The sequence below is a fragment of the Xiphias gladius genome, chromosome 22 (genome assembly GCF_016859285.1).
Source record: "Xiphias gladius isolate SHS-SW01 ecotype Sanya breed wild chromosome 22, ASM1685928v1, whole genome shotgun sequence".
Classification (NCBI taxonomy): Eukaryota; Metazoa; Chordata; class Actinopteri; order Istiophoriformes; family Xiphiidae; genus Xiphias; species Xiphias gladius.
The window spans coordinates 24,062,700-24,074,451 of record NC_053421.1 but is presented as its reverse complement, the minus strand read 5'-3'; the positions used below and the strand labels follow the sequence as shown (position 1 = coordinate 24,074,451).

Genomic DNA, 11,752 nt, shown 5'->3' with positions numbered 1-11,752 from the left:
TTTCATTTTCAAGACAAATAAAGAGACGGGAAGGCTGGAGTTGGGAGAGGTAGGGGCGTCCCTCAGAATTCACTGGCCAGCTGTGTCTCTGAAACAATAGGAACACATGGTAGTCCTGCTTATGGTGCCATAGTAAGGGAAGGGCAAAAGAACAACTAGGAACATTATCTCCAAATTTATACAGCAGGGGCCCTAGGGAAAAAATAGGAAAATCTTGATTTGCCTTTTACATTCCAGATTTGGAAATTATAAAATACAGACAACTGTCCAAGGCGGTTTCGGTCTTTACAACGGGCATTGCAGTGGATTGAGGAGGCGTCCAGTCATACGTTTAGATTGGGCTTCAGTTCCGATGACACTTAGGGAATGCAAGCTAGGAGCCCGGCGCAACCGCTGCTTATGTTACACGAGACTGAGCAGACTGGAGGTTCAGCGGGGATTCTGTGGATGGAAGGTAATGAGGCAGCTGATATGGCAGCTAAATAGGCACTGAAGAGAGACAGATAGGAGATATGAGTACAAATCCATTATCAAGAGAAACATTTCCTGCCATGTGGTAGGAAAAAAATGGGAAGATAAAAATAAGGAGCTTCACCACTTCTCTAGCTACACAACATAGCGTAAAGAAAGAACATTGCTGGTTAGGGATAGAAAGGAGGCACACAGATTTTGTGACTAGACTGAGACTGGGACACTGTGGGCTGGTATGGAACTCGGCGAAGATGGGCGCCCATGAAGATGGACTGTGTGGGGCTCGCAGAAAACAACGAACCGTGAAAACACCCACTCGTTGAATGCAACTGAAAGAGAAAGGCCGTGTGCTGCAGCATCACACCCGGGCACAAAGGCGGTTACAATGGGGAGCCTGCCTGATCCCACCGAGTCGGGACAGGATTAGACCCGTGGAGATAGAATCGCTCCGAACTGCAATTTTAATCCCGACCTGTGAGGGGCGGCATTGTGCCGCGGAGCATCCAGTCCGCCGGAAAAACCCAGAAGAGGAAGAAGAAGACGACGACCAACGCAGTGGCAGCATCTCGCACTGAGTTGAATGTGGCTCATCCTCTCTGGTGTTGTGTCCGGCCTCAACTAGCTGTCGGATGGTATTTGTGGCAGCCCTAAGCATATAGAAACCAAACTGTGGCTTATCTCTCCTGAATATATATATATATATTTTTTTTTGGTGTCGTTTGTGGTCGCTCGCTGGCGAGTGAGCAGAAACGGCGAAGGGCAGCGCTGTCCTCCTGTCACTGTGAACTCAGAAAAGTCAGTAACGATGAGTAAAAACGATAACAGCCGCGACCTGCCCGACTTGCCCCCACGTTTGCTCAACGAGGACGAGGCCCTGGCCATAGAAAACGCCATCAGGGCGGCCGTAAACACTGTGATGAACGTGGTCCGCGGCGCGCGCGAGCGCCGAGTGCTGGAGTACCAGAGGATGGTGGCCGACAGGGACGAGGAGATCCGGCGGCTGGAGGGCAAGTTGGAGAAAAGTGAGAGGGAGTTAACGATGCTGCGCCCGGAGGCGGGCAGGAGGCGGCAAAGTGACCATGTGAAAAGCGAGCCCGAGGACAAACCCTGCGGTAGGTAAACCCGGTCGATGTCAAATGACTCGGCTCAAAAGGTCGAGGAGCAGGTGACACGACATCTCCCCCTGCGCGGCTAGCCTACTTGAGTTTGTGGTAGGCAAGTCGGCCCACTCATTCCCCTAATCATTTATCTGTTTATCAGGTGTGGGCGCTGCAGCACTCGCACACCTTTCCCCGAAGTGCCGTGACACGGCGGAGGCCTTCCCCCACCAACGAGCCCAGACCGAGACGCCTCCGTGGGAAGCCGAAGGAGCCGCCACGAGCCACCAGCCCCTCGGATGCGTCGCGCCCCTGGTCAAGGAGGAACCGTCCGACTCGGAGTCGGTCATCAAGTGGGAAGTGTGCGAGGGGAGTCTGCTGGACCGGCGGGAGGCTCGGCGCGGAGCCGAAGAAAGACCTGCCCGGAGAGGTAAGCTCAGCCGCCGCTGTGGTCTCGCAGTGACCGCCGCTTTTCTTTTTTTTTTTTCGTCCCCAATTTCAGTGGATTGTTCGAACCTATGGGTACAGTACGTAGAGAAATAACAGGTGACACAACCTCCCGCCCAACATCTACAGGTTTCGGTCTCTTGCGGTCGGTAAGTCGGTAAATGTACCCACTAGTATTTCCCCAAGAGCTTACCTGGTGAGAATAGGTAAGTTCTTAAGGTCGTAGTAGGGTTCAAACAAAGGCAGATCTTACTAAACGATATAACAGCAGCTGACCCCCCGAAACGAAACACAAAAACCTATTTTTTTTAATATAACTTTCAAAAAAACAATCAGACACCGAGGTTGGAACTTCTTTCTCAAGCTCTCTCTCTTTTTGTTTCATTCTTTGCACAGCTAATGCCTCTTTTCATATATTCAAGCAAGTGTATGAATGAATTCATGAATTTCTTTCAGTGACTTTACACTGAATGTACTAGTATGTGCCATCATCTCCATGTATACATTTTATTTATTTTTTTCCCGTAGATGTGGTCAGAAGGACGTGTTGTACAGCCTGGTGCATTTAAAGCTTACTGATCCTTTTGTGTCCGTGACAGTCCACACCTCTGCAGGGCTCAGGTTGAGGGAGTAGCGCTCAGTGCGTAGCGTTGTGACATTAAAACAGTGATCAGGGTAGAATTTAGTAAAAAGAAATTCATTTTTAATTAAAAAAAAAAAAAAAGGGGGGGAAATCATAAATGAAACATGAAAGAAGGCGGAAAGACGGAAGTTTCGTTCTAATTTCCTTCCAAGTACAAACAAATTAGTCACTAACAAGCACTTTTGGTGTATTCCAGTTCCATACTACATCCTAACTGTATACACTATAAGCTGCACTACAGTATATAGTAATCTTTGCAGTGTACTTTTTTTTTTTTTGCTGTTAACAGCACATGAAACAAAATTTCAAGCTTAGTGATTGAATGGTCGTAGTTAGTTTGTAGTTGTAGCAACATGATTTGTAGTTAACTTCTCCCCCAGTGTTTTTAATGTACAATGGCTTGTACCTACGACTTTTTTTTTTTTTTAATCAAAGACCCCATTTATTTTTTAACACACGCTGGAGAAGTGCTCCGACACTCAGTCCTTTCACATTGTCTTTGGGAAAAACCAATGGGACTTTTGCTTCAGGAACCCGGGGCGTCTGAAATCGCTCCTCACACCTCGCAGCTCCGATGACTACATCTGGAAGCTTGATGGCCGCATAAATGCATCTGTCCAAAAAGCAATAATTTGTGATTTCTCAAAGTACTGCCACCTTCTTCCTAATGTCAAAATAATCTGACAGAAACATTGGAACTGGGGCTCTAAACCCTTTCAGACCAGGAGGGAACAACGACAGGGGCTTCAGCTGATCCTCCGTGGGCCTCACTAGAATCACACAGCAGCAGGCACAGTGGCATGCTCTGCGTCCAGGGGCGAGCAAAACATTGATTTGGTGATACTCTGCAGCAAGATGGTGAAAATCTGCGTTCTTTTACAAAGGGCTTCAGAGCATCCTTTGAAATTCTCATCTCAATACTGTATTATATCATAATTTGACGAAGGTGTACAGAGGCTTCTCTAAATGCAGCTGAGAAACACATTCGTCTTTTGCTCAAATTTGTAGGACTTTCCTGGTAAATCTTTTGCAGCCTTCAGTTTTCCCACAATCCATTGCGCACCACCCAGTTGTCGCTGTGCTTTTAGGCTGTTTCAGTGTCTTCTGTCTCTTCATGTGATTCCCAGACAGACATCACGAGATCAGGGCTCCGTGGGGGCCAGACCATCTGTTGCGGGGCTCATTGTTCTTCTTGTCGCTGAGGATGATTCTTTATGATTCTTTTTTTTACACTGGCTGCATGTTTGGAGTCGCTGTCATGTTGCTGATTTGAATTTGGGACGGAGCAGATGCCTCGATGGCATTTCATGATAGATAATCTAAACATTTTAAGTGCATAAAACTTTTGCACACTACAGTATGTTGTTTACCATAAGGCATTGGATAAATGGGATTAGACCATTTAGCTGGTACATTGTTTGCCAGTCTTGCGTCGTGTGTTGACGTGAAGCTTTGCTAGCAATTTGTTGGCAACCTTCCTGGTGTTTTTAAAACTTGGAAGTGTTTTGAATTTACAAGTTGATGATGACTGCTCAAACATATCATTATTATTTGTCTCTGTGAAGACAGATTGTCTTGTCTGGGGGCAGCAAGGGTTCGGCCTAAAGTTTGGGGCCTCCAAAGGGGACACACTGTCGCGGACCATATTCTTCAAATTATGTGGACCATTAAATTGGGATGCAGCTTTTGGCATCTCCCACCTTGGTAGTTTTTTTTTTCTTTTCGTTTTTTTTTCTACTGAGGATCAATTTAAGCCCCGTCGTTTACCTGATAAAATTTAGCTCTCCCTCTGACATTTGCTGAGGAAATAAGAGGTACGTTGAAGGCTCTTATCAAGATGGCAAATGTGATTTAAATTTAAATATTTAAATCACATCTAGCTTTGAACACAGATAGTTTCTGTGCTTACTGCATGTGAGATAGTATCACAGTCAATAGTTAGAGAGCCAACAAGTTAACTTTCGCTAACCAACCTAGTTAACTAAGATTAAAACTCAAGCCTCTCAAAGCTTGAAGTCCAGGGACCACAAAGCGCGCCAGCCATTATATTTTCCTTTGCTTGAGAAAGATTAGAATCGGTGACAATAAAATTTAAGGATAAGTGTATTTTCAATCTGAAACCATAAAGACTCCTCATCCTTCCCCTCTTTACTTGTGCTATTTATTTGCTATTTATCCTCTTTAAATTAAAAGCACACAAAGCAAAAACAATATGCAAGTCTTATACTGCCAAACATGACATATTAGTATGTAATAGAGACATTTATGACCTGTTTCTGAAATGTTCATGCAATGCGATTGGCAGTGAGAACTAACGCACAGAGAGCCTTGTTATTTAGTTTACAGTTATATGCAACAGCCTGAGTACTATTCATAGTTTAGGCTGTTAGAGGCGCAAACTCTGTTAACTTTTTCTGCAGGGTGCATCAGGAAGACATGAACCATGAAACTTGAAAGTTTTCTAACAACTGTGAGTGGCTTTGGTTTGTTATTCTATGAACTGTGTGCGTGTGGTTTGTATAACTGGCCAACTATGATAATGCTACTTTCTGCATTGTCCTTAGCACTCAAGGAAAGCAAACCACTTTTGCACACCGTGTCTTATACATATATGCTAGATTCATACGATGGCTGGATGAGAAGCACCAGTTCAGCAGTAACTTGAGTTTAAAGAGTAAATGGCCTGGTCGCTTTACTTCTTGTTCATTTTGCTCTTTTTAAAAGAGTATTTTATGTTGTAGCAGGAAAACAGACATTGTGAATTCATATCTGTTGTATCAGGTTATGGCTACTGTTGCTGTTATCAACTAACTTAGCAGATGGCATTATTCTATTATTCTATTATTTTTTTTATCTACAATAAAGCCCATGAAAAGACATCAGTCCCAAACCTATTTGTGTGTGTGTGTGTGTGTGTGTGTGTGTGTGTGTGTGTGTGTGTGTGTGTGTGTGTGTGTGGGTTATGTGTGTCTCAAATAGATAGTTTCATAGTTTCGAAAAAAAAAAAGGATAAAATAATGCTCTCTGACAGCTGGGCACTGCAGCTTTTAGCAAACGTTACTCAGACAGGAGTTAATAATGCAGTTGTTTGGGACTATTTTTAGCTGTGGATTAGTCAGATTTTGTGCTCTAGTGAGTATTTAAGGGAGCAGGACGGTGTATACGGGATTGACTCAAACTATGTTGTTCATGTTTATCACGGTGTACGAACATGTCACTCAGTGCAACGATGTGGGTCACTGAATTGTTTTTAATAGTTTTTAGACAACAAGGCAGCTCAATGGCTTATTGTTGGATTAAGTCTTTCATGGGATGGGATGTGTACATTTAACACAATTAATGAGGAAGGAAACACATTCAAAATTTTTGTTGGACCTCAAGGATACAAATAATGTTATGGTAAAACTGAAAGTAAACAGGGCACCTTTTAGTTTGAATTTCAATGGGTATGGGATTGAATCCTACTTAAATGACAAGGTTTATTATGGTTCTAAAGAATCATTTGTTTTTGAGTCGATAGTTCAATCTCTCCAGATCCAATATGGTTAAAAATTTATTCTTATTAGGCTCATGTAAGGTTCTCCCATGCGTTTGACTGCATGTCAGTAGTGGTGGCAAAGTGTGTAAAGTTGCCCTTTTACTTTTCCCTTGGAGAACACATTTTTATAGTGCTGTTTTTGAAAAATGTTTCAGCCCTGGGACTTTACACCCAGTTTCTTTAGCATTTGAAATCCTTTTTTCCACCATTCTAACTGGCCTCTTGTCTTCCACTGGATGCCAGAGCTCCTTACCCTATCTCTAAGGCTGAGCCCAGCCACCCAGCAGAGGAAAGTCATTTTAGCCGATTGTATCTGCGATCTAATTCTTTCGGTCACTACCCAAGGCTCATGACCATAGGTTAGAGTCAGAACGTAGATCAACTGGTAAAACGAAAGCTTTGCCTTTCGGCTCAGCTCCCTCTTCACCACAACATTCAGGTATAACACCCCCTTTACTGCTGATGCTGCGCTGTTCCACCTGTCAGTCTCCCGTTCCATCCTGCCCTCACTCATGAACAAGACCCAGAGATACTTAAACTCCTTCATTTGGGGCAGAAACTCCGTCCCAACTGTTTTCTGGCAGAGAACCGAGGCTTCAGACTTGGAGGTGCTGACCCTCATCCCAGCCGCTTCACACTCGGCTGCAAACCGCCCTAGTGCATGCAGAAGGTCTGATGAAGCCAACAGAACCACATCATCTGCAAATAGCAGAGACGCAATTCTTAGGCCCCCAAACCAGACACTCTCCTCCCCCGGGCTGTACCTTGAGATCCTGCCCATGAAGATCACGTGGATCTTCATGATCTTCATAGCATCCCGTCTTTTGCTATAAAATATGAAATTGCGCTCGCTCTGTTCCTGCTTCTTTTTGAGCTCTTATCATATGGGGGAATGATTGAAAAAGCAGACATGAGCTACTGGTGCTGGGGTTCGGGAGCTTTTTATTGCTCAGCCCTACAGCACACGCTGTCCTTGAATGAGCATGCAGCTGTTACGTGCGATATTTTGTTACAAACATTAATATATTCACTGATGCAAAAATGTTTCCATGTAAAAATGGTGGAAAATAAATTCTTGCAACATTTGGTCTGAATACTTAAGAATGGCAAAATTTTAAGTGATTTACAATTGTTAACTAAACTCAGTAGTAATTTAGTCATTAGTCATGGTTTTGTATTGGACTCTATATATTATGGAGAAAGATTTTCCTTGTCACTGTCCTGTGAAAACCATTTATCTCTAGAACATAGACTTTTTATGAGCTATAAAACACAGCTCTGCTTTCAGCTTTGCAGTGCAGTGCTTCCTATCGGTGCTAGGGGCGGCACTTGACGCGCTTGCGGGATCAGTGTGTTTTCAGTTTAAGGAGTATAGATATCCAGCTCTAGTGTTATGCATCCTCCTCAATCTGGTATTAGTGTCTCAACACTTAAAACAGAGTGCTTATACTTAACATATTGCAGTTTTTTTTTTTTTTTTTTTACAGATTTAATTGAGTTTTGTGCTACTAAAATACCTTCATGGATCAAATCTGTTTCTAAATAATTCATTCCACAATTTCATATGTTTTTTGATTGCTAATTTGAACAATGTGAAAATCTTATTTGGCAGATACGCAGGCTGAATGTGAGGCAAAAGCTGCTAATCCTCAGATGAACAAGCTGATGACAACAGAAGAGGAAGACAAAAATGCTGGACATCTAAAAAGGAAAGGGGGGTATAGATTTTTCCATTCTAATAGAATAATCAAATGTACATGTAGGTGGTTTGTTGGATGAGCAGAAATCCAGAAGCAGATTCTGTATTTGCAGTGAATGCTCAGTCTTCTGTTGTCTGAAAATTATTCTTGGTGGTCTGATAATGTGCTCAGACAGAACACGAGGGACATGTCATTGAAGCAAGATATTTTCTTTTTCAAACACCTTACTTTGAATCAAGGGAAAGAAACGGCTGCCGCCTGTCTGAGAGTGAGGAAGAGGAGGTTGTTATGAAGAAATCTTGTGTGACTCAGCCATCTGCACCTAAAATAACTGCTCAGAAAGACAGTCTGCCAGATATCAGCTCACCACAGCCACATAGGCAGAGCTCGGACGGCTCCGTAACTTCAAAATTAAATGCACAAGACTCGCTAGCATGTCAGCGGCAGACATACATCGCCATGACAGCCCCACAACCTACATGTGACCGTAAGAGATTGAATATCTATGTATTTTTTTGGTTGTTATCACTAGTTATTCTGTGTTTTAACAATTATGGAGTAGATTAAGATGTTTGTATTTTAGCGCATATCTTAATGTGCATGCTTGTGTGTAAATGTGTTTGTCATAACCGAATCACGTCAAGAACATAATAGGTTTCTTGGCCTTTCGATCATATAATATCAATAATTTAAGCTCATAAACTTTATATTTTTGAACCATCACCTTTAGTATTTGGATCAAGAAGCTCATAAAAAAATAACGCGTGTGAGATTGTGTAGTCTATAGCTGTGTTATTTCAATGCGTTAATGTGATGCACAGGCTATTTAATCAACATTTAAGTAACGTAAATATAAGTATCGGATCAGACTCTGTACCTGCAGATGCCAGATATTAATACTCTGATAGGGATCAGGGCAAAAAAAAAAAATGGGTCTGGACCTCACTAGTTTCCACTGTTAGTTCTTACACCTTAAGCTTAATCCAACAAATACGGTAACCATATTTAGACACAACCTTAATCAGAAGGTCGTCTGCTGCCACCCACAAGTCACAGCTGACATTACGAATGATAAATAAAAAGGTGTCTAGTTTCTGTCAAACCTTGAATTTTTGTTGGGGCTATATTTAGATGTTTGTTCTTCTGTTTTTAAAGCCATACTTCTAGAGGTCCTCGTTTCACTGGAGACCATCAAACAGCAAAACACCACAGTTCTTCAAATACTGCAGTCAGGAAACTCATCTGGAACGCTGCTCTGTGAACCTCCAGAAGTCGGGACACTTCCACTTCCACTCCAGTCGGTGCAGGACTTAAGGAGTTTGGAACAGAGGCTCTCCACTGAACCCGAGCTGAAGAAGAAAATGGTGAGCATCCATGTCATGTTTTCTGTAGCGCTCAACCTACAGTAAGAATAATTACAGTGGCAGAGGGTTCCCCCTCTTCACGTCAACTCGTTTTTTAGGGTTCATGTTTACCCGTAATGACTGGAATTGGACATATTCTTCCACACTGCTCACAGTCTATGAATCCGTAAAGCATACAGGGGTGTCTCCTGTTGTTCTATTGAGAGTCCAGTAGGCCACCCTTATGTCTTCATGGTAAATAGGAAGCTATCACCAGTAGCTGGTTAGTTTAGCTTAGCATAAATGGTGGAAACAGGGAGAAATGGCTACACTGGCTTTATCCAAGAGGAAAAAAAATCAGACTACCAGCACCTTTTAAAGCTCACTACTTAACACAGTGAATCTCATTATCTTCATCTGTACAAAAACCGGTGGTCACTCCAGTTCTAGGTCAGGCTAACCGTCTCCTGGCTGTATCTTCATCTTTAGCATAAAGACACAAGAATAATATCGATCTTCTCATCCAACTTTCAGCAAAAAGATTCCCCAAAACCTCAAACTATTCCGTTTGAGTTCATGAGGCTGCTGATTAGTATGAAGCTTTTTTGTTTCGTATATATCGACTGTGGCATGAAAGTTTGCAATTTAAATTTTCAAGTGTTTGGATGAGTAAAACATTATTTCTTTCAGTGAAAATATTTAGAAATTAATCACTGATTTCAAATGTTCCAGCTTTTAGAATTTCCCTTAGAGACATTTTGCGGTTTAAAACCTGCAATCAACATTCGAGTTTTATTTTGGAATAATGCTACATACTGTATATAGCAATTAAACAATTTCTGCAACCTACTACTTTTTCAGATCTCATACCTCGGCCTGGCTGGAGGGATGACGACCAAAGAGAGTGTCTGGAGGATAATGGCCAAGCTTTTTACCAACACTTTGGCCAAAAACATTAACTGGAGGGGCAGAAATAACAAGCAGAAGATTGAGAACCTCACCATCCAGAGAGTTATCCTCAGTGAGTGTGCTTTAACTGTGAATCGATGATTTGGCAAGAACATACCTCTAAAACATGCAAACAAGAGAGAGATTTGTTATGCAGATTGCAACAAACTAATGGCTATTTCAGACCAGGGTCTTGTTAGTGTCACGTGACCAGTGACATCAAACTTAATGTTAAGGTGGGACGCTCACCACAGATAAAGAAACGAGGTTGCTGTAGAGAGGCAGGCGAGGGCTACAATAACTTTGAATAAAAAGGTTAGTACATAAAATCTTTACTGAAGAAAACACCCATTTCACAGCTCTGTGACCTAATACTCTGTTTTCACTGACTTGTAACCTTTTGCGTGCACCTCTCCTCTCCTGCAGATGCAGTCAGGCAGAATTCATTCTGCAAGGATGCAGTGGATGAGGAGATAGAGAGATACATAAAGCGCTGGCTGCAGCTGGCGGGAGACAGAGATGGAGGACGAAAAAGAAGGCAAGAAAAGGGCAAGGAGGCAAACAGCATGCCCGATTACAGTGTGGATGAGATGTTTACTAATGTGATGGAATAGTATAAAATACATCTGCAACACATTTACTGTATACACCATACAACGAATGTCCACATGACTGAATTCCCTTCTATCATCTCATGTTTAACTGTCAAGTGATCTGTAATAATAGTATTAACACAGCAAACTAACAACTAACAAACAACTAACAAACAAAACTACCAAAACAGGTCAATTGCCGGATGTTGACGTGCACAAGGACACACACACACACACACACACACACACCTACACTGCACTACACTTCACTTCCCTTTATCAATTTTCACTCTTGTACTAGCAGGCAATGACAGACACAAGCAAAACACTAACATGTACAGTTCCTTTTCAACATATAATAAATTGTAAGTGCTGTGTTATTACTATTATTACTGTCGTTTTCTCAAATTCGTTATTCATTTCATTTTTTACGTGAATTTTCAAACATATTTTAATATCAGTTTATATTATATTTATTTTTTACTCCAGAGTATATATTAAGTGTATTCATTGTTAGGAAACCTTCTAATTCCAATTAACAATTTTGCTCATATGGATATTTTAACATTGTTAAAAGAAAACTTAAAGCATGTTATGTCTGTTTAAATGATGTATGTGTGCAATATTCTCTTGCAGGAAATGTATTGCAGGGAGTTTATTGTAATAACTGTTAAAATGGTGATGCCAGTAAAATCCTGTCTTTGTGGTTTTTATTTTTTTCCACTCTCCCCGTTTTCTAAAATCAATTGGATAATTTCATTATAGAAATATATAGAATGTTATATGAAATATGTGCTATGTTTAGTTCACCTCAGATCGTTATCGTCCCAGAAGAGGAATTTCAAAGTGATTTTAAAAACACAAAAAGACAATTGAAAAGTTCTGGTACTGTACAATAGCAATACAGGATACAATACAATGTTCATGTGATTTAAAAACAAAAAGAAACTGCAACAGTAGGAGTGGGAAGAT

General features: G+C 41.7%; 1 protein-coding gene across 3 annotated transcripts; it reads left to right on the top strand.

The window, feature by feature from the left end:
• The first annotated feature begins 991 nt into the window (after positions 1-991).
• LOC120783614 lies at positions 992-11,473 on the top strand. 3 transcript variants are annotated; one of them, XR_005706359.1, is made up of 8 exons: positions 992-1,583; positions 1,732-1,998; positions 7,809-7,914; positions 8,136-8,383; positions 9,052-9,260; positions 10,101-10,260; positions 10,372-10,502; positions 10,614-10,658. XR_005706359.1 is itself a non-coding variant. In XM_040116698.1 (8 exons), the coding sequence occupies exons 1-7, from the start codon at positions 1,277-1,279 to the stop codon at positions 10,462-10,464; spliced, it is 1,338 nt and encodes a 445-aa protein (XP_039972632.1). In that variant the 5' UTR covers positions 992-1,276; the 3' UTR covers positions 10,465-10,502; positions 10,614-10,727. The 3 variants fall into 3 exon arrangements, 2 of the variants coding, with proteins under 2 accessions (XP_039972632.1, XP_039972631.1); XM_040116698.1 differs by having other exon boundaries at positions 10,424-10,502; positions 10,614-10,727; XM_040116697.1 differs by lacking the exon at positions 10,372-10,502 and having other exon boundaries at positions 994-1,583; positions 10,614-11,473.
• Positions 11,474-11,752: the final 279 nt, after the last annotated feature.

Excerpts from the sequence above, each read along its gene's own strand:
- LOC120783614 (XM_040116697.1), top strand. The coding sequence starts at position 1,277 with ATGAGTAAAAACGATAACAGCCGCGACCTGCCCGACTTGCCCCCACGT. Across the intron at positions 1,999-7,808 it reads AGAAAGACCTGCCCGGAGAG|ATACGCAGGCTGAATGTGAG; the intron begins GTAAGCTCAGCC and ends CTTATTTGGCAG. Across the intron at positions 10,261-10,613 it reads CATCCAGAGAGTTATCCTCA|ATGCAGTCAGGCAGAATTCA; the intron begins GTGAGTGTGCTT and ends CCTCTCCTGCAG.